Source organism: Callorhinus ursinus, unplaced genomic scaffold (genome assembly GCF_003265705.2).
Source record: "Callorhinus ursinus isolate GAN/ISIS: 27379988/994484 unplaced genomic scaffold, GSC_fseal_2.0 scaffold1, whole genome shotgun sequence".
Classification (NCBI taxonomy): Eukaryota; Metazoa; Chordata; class Mammalia; order Carnivora; family Otariidae; genus Callorhinus; species Callorhinus ursinus.
The window spans coordinates 97,747,185-97,759,194 of record NW_027397063.1 but is presented as its reverse complement, the minus strand read 5'-3'; the positions used below and the strand labels follow the sequence as shown (position 1 = coordinate 97,759,194).

Below are 12,010 nucleotides of genomic sequence, written 5' to 3'. Positions count from 1 at the left end.
TCATTTCAGAGTCAGCGTGGGGATTCAGGTGGATCACTGATGTGATGTAACACATGATTTCTTATATTCTTGCATGAATACACCTGAATCTCAGCCTAAATATCGAGGGAAAAAATGCCTTCCTGAGAAAGAATCGAGAGGTGTGGAATGATCACTTACAATGAGACTGACCTTCATATGGAGTGCCTGCCATTATTTATGGGTACACATTACTACCTTGAACGGTGAACCTGTGCCAAGATGCTCTCACTGCACTGTTTGCTCCTTGGGGATAAATACAGTGTCCATGCATCTCTATACCCCAGGAGCCCAGCACATTTTGGGGATCATATTGGGATTTAGCCCATGCTTAGGACATGGGAGAGTGAATGACTCAAATCCTGGCTGACCACACAGCACTACAAACGGGCCGAGCCAGCGGCAGTTTTTTCTCGTAGTTACTCTCTGCCCATGCTGAGCTGTTTAGAAGAGACACCGAGGGATAGGGCCATTATCAGAAAGGGGGACACTTGCTTCCAGTGCCAGGAAGGGCCAGAACTGTCACTAAATGCCTCCCTCCAAAACCAGGAGGTCCAGTGAAAATCTTTAGCATTGAGTCTTTGGCACCTCTCATTCTGAACCTTTCCAGATGTGAGCACCACTGTGATAATCACCACATTTCTGTAGATTACTGTGCTTACAAAGTGCTTGACAGCTGGTTTTATTTGCTCTCCCGGAGCAGTGATCCTGAAGGTAGTAGGTACTGTTATATCCACTGCAGATCAGAGACCTGAGTCACCAAAAAAAAAGGGAGGGAGGCGGTTTTCAAATAACCCAAGTGGAAACACAGAGCATGCTAGAGGACAGATTTCCAACCTTTCCAACCTGTGATACCCTGTTATTTGTTCATTGGGTTATTCTGTCCTCCCCTTACTTCCTCCAATACATATACTTGCTTCCAAAAAGTGGCTCATATCATAGTGCTTTTTAAGGTAAATTTAATTTCAAGCTGCCCCTTGAGAGAGCTGGTGATACCCCAGGCCTGAAAGTCACTGCAGTTTTTCGAGAGCAGGCATTGGACCTTGTAACACCCGTCTGCCTTAATCTCTTCATCAGTGCTTCTTTTAACAAGCTACCATCACAGACAATCCTTCCTCAATGAATGAAAAATATTTCCGGAACTATATCCAAGCACTTCATTTTCCTGTCAGAAAAGTAATTGTGGCTGGCTGGTAAACCAGTTTGAAAAATCAAATTTAAATGAGCCAAATTTAAATTTATAAGAGCCTCATTTAACATGCAATTAATTTTATGCCTATAATAAAAAGAGAAAAACCACCGGTCTTCCTGAGGAATTAAATAGGCTGATAAGGAAATGCTGTGCCTCATGGAAATGAGATAAAATTGTTCTTGAACTGTCATCCTTTTGGTTGCATAATATTATATACAATACATTCTATTTCAGGGAAGTATTAATTTTGCTGAAGTTAAATCATTTTTTCTGAGTACTCCTAGGAATGTGACCAAATGGCTAGGGCTAAAACTTAGATTATTGGTTCCAGATTTTTTTTTAAGTTCTCATTCTCTCCTTTATATTTACCTAAGTCTTTATAGCTTCTAGTGTTTTCGTTTCTTCCCCCAAAGATCAGGGAATAATAGAAATGGTCGAGCTCAGCTATATTTAAGGGTCTTCAAACTTCGTTTCAATCAGTAAATCATTTGCCAATCCTTTTATTCCTGTTACAGCACATGTGTACATTAGGATGGGCTTGGCAGTCATTTATTTCTGACTTACACCATTTTAATGTTTTCGATGTGCAATGAATATATCCCATCCCACTGTAAGCCTGTTAAGTTATTCATAACATGACAGTGATTTGCATTTTTTCAAGAAGAAAGAAGTGAAACTCTTAGGCTACTTTTTATTCTAAACTTTGCCCCTGGATACTGCCACAAATGAGTCACCATGAAAGATCATTCCTGGGTATGTTTTTTCTGGTGGGGTAGGAGTACTAAAATTATTGAGAAAGTTATAAGGCTTTTTTGAAAGATTTATTTATTTATTTTAGAGAGAGAAAGAAAAAAAGAGCAGGGGGGTAGGGGCAGAGGGAGAGAGAGAGAGAGTCTTAAGCAGACTCCACCCGGAGTGTGGAGCCTGAGGCAAGGCTTAATCTCGCAACCCTTGAGATCATGACCTGAGCTGAAACCATGAGTCAGATGCTTAACCGAACTGTGCCACCCTATAAGACTTCTCTTTGTTGAGGACAAAGACAGCCTTTGATATATTTTTTAAAGGTTCTAGGGGCCAATTAATATATTGTTGTAGTCAATGTCTTTCTGAAACTAATACAGTCCTTTTTTTAAAGTAAATGTTTGAAGGAAACCAAATTTTAACTATTTCTATTTTATTTTATTTTATTTAAATTCAATTAATTAACATACGGTGTATTATTAGTTTCAGAGGTAGAGTTCAGTGATTCTTCAGTTGTGTAGAACACCCAGTGCTCATCACATCACGTGCCCTCCTTAATGCCCCTCACCCAGTTACCCCATCCCCCCATCCACCACCCCTCCAGCAACCCTCAGTTTGTTTCCTAGGGTTAAGAGTCTTTTAAACTTTCTTTCTTTTTTTTTTTTTTTTTAAAGATTTATTTATTTATTTATTTGACAGAGAGAGACACAGTGAGAGAGGGAACACAAGCAGGGGGAGTGGGAGAGGGAGAAGCAGGCTGCCTGCAAAGCAGGGAGCCCGATGCAGGGCTCTATCCCAGGACCCTGAGATCACGACCAGATGCCTAACCGACTGAGCCACCCAGGCGCCCCCAACTTTAACTACTTCTAATAGTGCTTACATTTGTACTTTTTGGGTTTTTCCTGCCTCCGTTCCCAGGGCTGAAGGGCTCCCTCCAGAGGCTGCAGCTTGAGTATGTGGACGTAGTCTTTGCAAACCGACCAGACAGCAACACCCCCATGGAAGGTGAGTGAAGAAATTTGATGAAAGACTCTAGAGTTATTGATTCTAACTGGATGACTCATTTCACTACCGGTAGGGAATGAAATACATTCAGACTGATTTGTTGAATGGGGAAAATGAACACCTTTCCAGTCAATGTCTTTCAGTCTCAGCATTTACCCTCAAGGCCAGAGCTCTGCAATCCTGTGTCTTCGTTCCTTTTTGAAGCGCCCACAGGCATCGGGACTGTGGCTCCTGCTGGTTAGAGTGCTCCCTTTTTCCAGGTTAATTTCACTTCTGCAATTTCATCAACTGAAACAATAAAATTAATTGGAAGGGGAGTTTATAACCCAGCCATCATTATTTTGGAGTAAGTCCCTTGATGATCTTCCTCTTTTGTAATGACTAGGTCTGATTAGCTTCCAATCCATGCTAACAGGTGCTGAGTGGTACCATGAGCAGAGGTTTATAGGAGTGTCTACTTCAAAATGAGACTCTTCATTGCAATTTGGGTTTTGATTTTCAAGGAGCTGCAACATTTTAGTCCCTTTCTGTTACAACTGTTTGAAGACACTAGACATCTTCCTGTGGAAACTTTGAGAATGTTCCTAAAACTAAGTTTTCTTCAATTTACATTTATTTGTGGAGTCTACCTAAGATGATTGAGAAAGAAGATAGTTTGGGGGAGACATATTAGCATGTTCTACTTAATTGAGATTTCCAGTCTTATGGATTAGACTTACCTGAGGTGAATAAGAACAAAGATACGTGCGGGATAAAAGGAAAAAAGAATGTTCTGTCATTTGAGGCTTATAATATGACATACAGTTATACATTTTCAAAGAATTAGAATAGGGCAAATTCTATTTACTATTCAAAATTATACTGAAGATAAATTTGTCCTTGATGATTCAAAAGGTGGTCTGGGGTCTTATAATAAATCAGGTTCTATAAAGGTTTATTCTTGCTATAGGGTTATAGAAGTTATAGAAGTTACAAATGATTGTACATAGGAAAGTATATATGAATTTTTCTGTAGGTTGCATTTCTGACAAAATATTATGGAAATTATTTTCCTTGCCATTTATCTCTTAACTACAGAGAAATGTTAAAAATATATTTTTATATATCTTATTTTCTCTTAGAGCTTTCAGCTTTCTTGATTCCAAGTAAATCAGGAGTTTCTCATAGAGCAATATCAGTGTTGGAAATTCATAATAAGAATTATCCATGGAAATGACATAAAAATGCATATTTTTTATCAAGGCAAAGAATAGGTATTTCATAAAGCAGTCATAAACATCTTATTAGTGTAAGAAGTGCTTATTGCAAGGATAACATGATGTCACACTCTCCTCAATGACACATTGAAAGAAAACGCTAAAACTATCTGATAAAAAAAAGTATCAAATAAAATGCCATTTGGTGAGGACTGTGAAGGACTGAAATAGCTTCCAAGTGCCTAGTGCCACTATTTTCCTCTTTGGAAAAGAATCCTTTGCAATTACACCATGTACAGGATAGAAAAACATTTGGGATTTTCCTGGGTCTTTTTTTTTTTTTTTTGGCCCATTTTGTGCATCCTGCCCCTATGTCTAATTTTAGAGCTATAATGCAGGAATCTCTCAAACAGAAAACATTATAATTTGTATTATATACCTATAGAAGGAGGGAATTCTCAGTTAGGATCTAAGCTATGTGATATTGGTAAGATAATGGTGTCTGTTGTGTGAACTTTGAGTATGTGTTGAAGTTTAGTAGAAGGGAGCTTCAGAGTACTAAACAGACCAACAGCAACAACATTCAAAACACCAGATTGCTGCCCAATAGAATTTGTAACTGCAGCATTGTCCAGCCTTTGCTAGAATTGGAGAACATGTTAATTTTCCCTGAGTTTCTCAAATAAAATTCCACAGAGCAGAAAATTTTATCAAGCTCTTTTGTCAAGAGTCACTGTCCAAGTTCAGAAGTCTAATGAAGGAGGCCAAACAATAGAAAGTTGCACTTGATGATAAGATCAAGGAACATGGCATTTTGTAGCTCTGCGACCATCCACCACTTCAATGCTGGAATGTAGTCGGCTCTCCCCACCCTCCACCAAAGGGATTCACTCCTAGCTGGCCCATCAGGCTCTAAGACTTATTCCTCTAGGAGGATTTAGCAGGGACACACCAAAGAAATTCCTCGGGTAGGACTTGTTCCAGATTGAAATTGCTTCCCTGTAATTTCTCCCTGGCTTTCAGAAAATGTGTATCCTCAATCTTAGTATACTCATTTGTTCCAAGGTGGGCCCAGTGGAGATGCCGCTGTGATACTAGTCTCTGGAAACTTATTCTCTGCATTTAGTGTCTTCTACTTTACTGTAGCAGAGGGCAGCGCTGATCTGGGCAATAGAGAGAAGAAGAAATAGGAAATAAAAAGAAAATGAGAACTAGACAGGGATTGCCAGGAGGACTTCGGTGCATTTGCTCCCTTAAAAATGGAAGAATATGGTGTCTAAGCTATTTCTGGATTCCACGTTGTTATTAAGATTCATTTCTGCCATGAGTTTCTAAGTCATAAGTTGTGTGAGAGTGAAGGTTGTACATGTACAATGGGGTCTACCTCAGAGGGCTATTAGTGTTTCTAAAAACAGCACAGAAAGTAAATATTATATATAATCAGAATTACCCTTCAAAAGCCTATAGTAGTTCTTTGTTAGTCAATGTTACTCTATAGTCTTTAATTAATTTTCAATTTCCTCTGCAAATATAGTGGCAAAACCATCACTGGATACTTGCCCAGCCCCCCAAGCCCCCTTTTTCTATTTTTGTAATGGCCAGAAAACCCTTAATATCATTCACATCCTTTTCTTTATTTCAGCAACTCACATTGGCAACTTTAGGCTCGACTGCATCCATTCCTGTCTAATATAAGTGATGTAACTGTGGCTGCCAAGTGCATAGTGATGAAGTTTCATATATTAAATCTACATATGTTGGCACTGTACTGTGTGTATGTGTCTGGGTATCTCATATTAGACCCTTAGCCTTTGAAAATAATTTTTATTGGTTTCAACCATTCCTATCAACTCCGTGGAGCCACGGCACATGCTAAGCTATAATTTTGGTGAGACACCTGTTTTAAACCCCAGGGACCTAATGAGAGAGCCCAGCACAGCTTTCTGAGACACGTTTTAAACAACTTTGATTTAAGTTTATTAAAATGCCAACCCCATTCATTTGATTTGCACCTTGAAAGGATGTTAATTGGGAATGTTTCTAAAATAAACCAAGATGAGTTTCATTCAGTTTCTCCATATCCTATAGCAACCAACTGAGCCAGAAAAAGATGAGCAGTGGCATCTTCTTCATAATATATAGGCATCATATGTCCAGTTAGTTGTTGTCTTCCCTGCTTTAGAAAACCAGTAGACAAAAAGTGGGCCCTCTCAAAAGAATGGCTGTAAATTACAAATGTGCCATCAGTGGAGAACGTGGTTAAGACACTTAATTTGCAATCTGCAAGCCTATGAGGTGCAATTACATTCTACAGCATGGAACGATGTTCCTGACAACAGAGGGGAACTCTTGTACTTTTCCCTCTGTCCTTCTTGTTTATTTTTTCTGGTTCACCTAGTAGGAAGTCATTTTTCTTTCACAGCATCTGCCATACCATCTGTCTCTTCTACAATATCTGGCATCGATGGTGTGTGTTTCAATCCCAGAAAAAAAAATCAGCCCGTATCCCATTTCTTCTTTCTTATGCTGCTGTGTTCTTACCAGAGTCACTGACAGTTCCTTGTGCTCTCTGCACCTCATATTCTTAATTCTCTCATTTCCATAAATCCCAGCGTGTATTTCAAAAGCTTCTCCTGAGCTCATTATACAAAAGAAACTTCATTCCAACATGAGTCAGGCTAGAAAGGGATAGACACAGAGCATTTGTGTGTCTGAGGACCTGTACTAGAGGTTTTTTGGTTTGGTTTTCTGTCATTCCCAAGTGTCAGGCTAATTTCTTTCTCTATACCCTTCTCATTGTTCCAGAGAGTGAGTGATCGAGCATTACTAGAGGGCAGGAGTCTACAAACCATGGACTACTTGTGAATAACAGAAAAAAAGAGGGGAACTGTTTTTGTTTGCATAGCTTTTTATTTTTAAGATTTTATTTATTTATTTGACAGAGAGAATAAAAGCAGGGGGAGCAGCAGGCAGAGGGAGAATCAGGCTCCCCGCAGAGCGGGGATGAGACTCGATCCCAGGACCCTGGGATCATGACCTGAGCCGAAGGCAGACACTCAACCGACTGAGCAACCCAGGAGCCCAGTTTGCATAGCTTTTTAAAAAGGAAAAGAGAAATCCCACCAATGTGTTGATCTGAGAATATGATGATTTTTTAATGAAATCATATTTTAATTTAAAAAACATTTGGAATTCAGCCTTCTAACTTTTATTTAGAGCTTTTTGCCAAAACTAGTTAATCTCACAGACTCCCTTAGTCATTAGGTGTTTTCCCAACCTAATTACAGTTCAATATTTTTTCCTGCTAGCAGATCAATGCAGACATAAACAACACAGATGTCTTTTTTACTTATTTTTTTTAAGATTTTTTAAAATTTATTTGACAGAGAGAGAGAAAGCGCACAAGCAGTGGGACAAGTAGAGGGAGAAGCAGACTCCCCACTGAGCAGGGAGCCCTGAGGGGGCTCGAGCCCAAGGCAGACGCTTAACTGACAGAGTCACCCTGGTACCCCCAGATGTCTTTTTAAAATGAGAGACAATATCAAATTAGCTTCACTTAGTTCCCACAATATCATCATGTCAAACAGCCCATTCCCTAAGTATTTACTTCCTGCTAAGCCATCTTGTTTGGTGTCCCCATAGGCAAGCAGGAATCCATAGATATTCAGGTATCTAGGATATCCAATGACAGCTCAAAAAATACCAGAAAGTAACACACATTGCAGCATCCCAAATTTTCTCCAAGTTTTTCAATTCCAGAACACTGGACCTAGATATTTAGATCCAAAGCAAAGTTTTCAGAACAAAAATTTAATGACCTAAAAACTAGAAATGTCACCTAAGCACAATGGATCATCCCTCTGCCTTTATATTTTATTATCTTCCCTGAAAGACACTCTCTATCTTTCCCCCAAGACGTAATGATACCAGGAAGAAATCTGCAAATAGTCATTAGCAGCACTAATTATTATGCAAATCATATGTGTATTTTGAATTTTCTATTAGTTACTTTCAAAAGGTAAAAAGAAACAGATGAAAATAATTGTAAAAATGTATTTTAGGGGTGATGGCTGGCTCAGAGCATGCAACTCTTGATCTCAGGGTTGTAAGTTCAAGGCCCACAATGGGTGTAGAGATTACTTAAAAATAAAAAAAAAATCTTAAAAAATACATATATATTTTTTCAATTTAACCCAATATATAGAAAATATCATTTTAACATGTAATCAATATAAAAATTATTAATGAGATTATTTTCACACTAAGTCTTTGAAATCTGTTGTGCTTTTCATGCTTATAGCATGTCTTAATTTGGATCAGCCACGTTTCAAATGCTTCATAGCCACATGTGGCTACTGACAACTGAATTTGATCATATGCAGGTCTATAAACTCTATTTCCAGTCTAGCAGAGCAACAGACACATAGTAGGTGCTCAGTAAATATTTATTATGTGTATGGATGGATAGATGGATGGATGAATGATTGGATGAATGAGTGAGTAAGTGTTGAGCGATTGAATGAGTGAAGCTCTAAAGTGAAATAGATCCAACTTTATTTTTCTCTACTTGAAAACCTATTTTGGTTTCCTAATATCTACAAACATTCTGGCACCTGATCTGGTTCAACATATTTCAGGGTGATGTTGAGGACAGGTTGCTGGCAAACATTCCCAACACATTCTCACATTCCGTTTCTCCTCATCAGCAACAACAGTAGCCTCCAGATGCCAGGTCTTTCTCCAGAAATCTGACTGATACCTAAATGAGCAGAAATGAATGGAGGGATGATTCTTTGGCAGTTCAGCTGACCCTGAGGATTACTATATCGAATTAAAATTATCTAATGCATTTCATTTATGACCCTGGCCAGGATGCTCCTGAGAGTCTCTAATGCCCATCAGATCAATTTCACCTTCTGGTTTGAAAGGCCGGGACAGCTGAGTTTTCAAGAAATTAATTTGGAGAAAATGATTTTCATATCCAAGAAGATGAGCCAAAACCTACCAACTCTGTGACAAAAAAAAAAAAAAAGAGAGAGAGCGATCTGACTCCAAAGTTACACCCTTCCCATCTTGTGGGAAGCCAGGCTATTCCCCCACATATCCTTCTCAGAACTCCCTTGGACACCCTATCTAAAATCTACCCCCCATACTTCCTACCCTCCTCCCAGGAGTTATTTTTTTCTTCACAGTATTATCACCACCTAATGTAACTTTCTTACTAACTTATTGCCTGTCATCCCCACAAGAATGTAATTTCTATAAGGCAGGATGTTTACCTAATTTATTAACTTCTGCTTCTCCCAGTGCACAGAAAAGTGCTTGGCACATAGTAGATATTCAATGAATTTCAACTAAATGAATAAGTAGATCCTATTATTGAATATTTTCTAGATACACTTTTGAAAATAAAATCACAGTTATACGAAAACAATGGATCGTGGATCACCACATCAAAAACTAATGATGTATTGTCCTTGAGGTTTTCCAAGAGAGCAAGTGTATGATTGACCTGGGCACCTGCTATCTACTGAGCGTCCTTGCCTAAATCTTGAATCTGATCGCTCTTTTGTTCTGAAATCCTCCACGTCCTTTACAATTAGTGTAATCATAGATTTTCCAGGGTTCATCCATTCCGTCGAAAGGCAAACTTGAGACTGTGATTTTATTTTATTTTATTTTATTTTATTTTATTTTATTTTATTTTATTTTTTTAATTTTATTATGTTATATTAGTCACCTCAAGGACAAATTCACCTGGCCCTTACCTGTAGCTCACCAGGTAGCCTGATGCACAGCCATGGACTCTGCATTTCTTGTGCACAGGATTTTCAAAGCCAGAATGGGATCACCAATCAGGCTGATTTAAGACTTTGAGTCTTCATATATTTCATGTATATTTAGTATACCTTGAATGTTTGGTGTCTTACACATTGGATACATTGTGAATATCACATTTTTCCATCCTTCTACCTCTATACTCAGCACACACACACATTTCCTACTTTATGGCTACTGTGACTCAGAGGTTACTAATCCCCTGAGTCATACCATATACATTATGTGAATTCCGCCTGTGTCTCACAAGCTACTTGTTTCTCTACCCAGTTCCATTTATCCTTCTTATTTCTCTTACTTTGTTGAACAGGACTGAATAACCTTAAGTAACACTGCAAAGGCATGTTACAGATGTCAGCACTCTTAGTTGGTGACATGTTGCTTCAGATGTTTAGTCTTGTAGGGGCGTCGAAAAATTGTCCAGAGTTAACAGAGCCCCCACCGCCAGGGTCCTAAACGTGGATAGATCTGATAACACATCAGAGTCCCAGTTAACAAATTATCTTTTCCACCTGGGTTCCATAGAACAGGAGATTTACGAAAACTACCTTTGCTAGAGCATACTGAGAAATTAAGAGTGCCAAGGCTGCAGAAAATATATGATTAGCTGGCTTTAAAGAAAATTATATTCCAAATAATTTGTGATCATCTAATACTGTATGTTGTGCTTTCTTTGGATGTCAAAGATTCCCAGCCTCATTCATAAAGTCCTGGTTAGAAGGGAAGACGCTAAAGAAGAGTGCTTATATTCTATGCAGTTTAGCTACTTCCTCTGTTGTCTCCCTTTCTTTGCCCTTTCTTTGAGACTTAAGTGAAGGCAGAAGAGATACAACCCCTATCATTAGGAAGATACGAAAAGAGAATGTGGGCCATGTGTCTGGAGGCCTATTGTACCTCCTCACCACAAATTTGTGGCCCTCACCAAGCTCAGAAACGGTGACTTTTTGTTTTTCTTTTTTCTTAAGTTGTTTTTAGTCAAGAAAGGGAAAGGGAGATTGAGAGAAAACAGACACGGCTTTTGCGTACCCCAGCTGTCAGGTGGAGACAGAACTGCTTAGTATTCTGGAGCTGTGGGTTTGTGACTCATGTGAACTTCCTTCTGTGTGCTTTATCATCTCCCTGGAGTTGTGACAAGAATTACCTCCATATTCTGAGGGGATGTCAACTCAGTCTCAGGGGAATTCATCTCCCTAAGTTCCTTATTGTGCTGCAGCTGATCCATAGTCACATAGGGAGGATTCGGAGACTAACATTATCCATTGCCCTAGCCCAGGCACATTGGGCTGTGGATTTTAGCAGCCGGTCACTTAGCAGCATCTCACTCAGGGTTTGGCCGCATGCTGCTTCAATCGGGTGAGCAGAGCCACTTGTGTCCTTGCTAATCTGGCATTTTCAGACAGTGGGGATAAACAAATACTCTTCAGTCTCTCTCTTACTTTCTGGGGAAAAAAAAACAACAACAAAGTAATGAGAGGGTAAATGGCTTTGTTAACCCACCTCCCCGCCTTGGGGTGTTGAATATGTGTTGTGAAAAAATATGGGGTCTGCAATCAGAGGAAGAGGGTGCTAGTCTTAGGTGTGGGAATTTGGTTGAGTAGCTCAGACTTTCTGTTTCTCAGTTTTTCACTTGGAAAATGGCAAGAAGGAAAATATTACCTTGCCGGGACATTTCTAGGATTCTTGTGACGATAACATGAGGTAATATAAATGGAAATGTTTCATATACTGTAATGCCCTGTACAAATATTTTGAAGTTGTTGTTGTTACATAAATTTACAATTTTAGGAATACAGATGCATAACAAGGTATAATAATTGAAGTTTCAACCAGACACTAAGACACAATTGAAAAGAAATTTCAAAGAGAGGTGCCAAATCTCTATTTGTATACTTGCAGAGGAAATGAGCAAGAGCTAATTCCATGTCTTTTTTCTTCCCGCGGTGTTTTATTTTGAGAAATTAAAAACCTATGGAAAAGTTGAAAAAATAAACACCCAATATTCTTCACCTCGATTTACCAA

The 12,010-nt window shown here is 38.9% G+C and overlaps 1 protein-coding gene across 3 annotated transcripts in view; it reads left to right on the top strand.

The window, feature by feature from the left end:
* KCNAB1 (potassium voltage-gated channel subfamily A regulatory beta subunit 1) overlaps positions 1 to 12,010 on the top strand; it is a 394,841-nt gene that overhangs the window by 333,551 nt on the left and 49,280 nt on the right. For all 3 annotated transcript variants that reach the window (XM_025879955.2, XM_025879963.2, XM_025879970.2), the window contains exon 8: positions 2,870 to 2,956. In XM_025879955.2, coding sequence (XP_025735740.1) covers positions 2,870 to 2,956 — 87 coding nt within the window. The remainder of the gene's footprint in view (positions 1 to 2,869; positions 2,957 to 12,010) is intronic.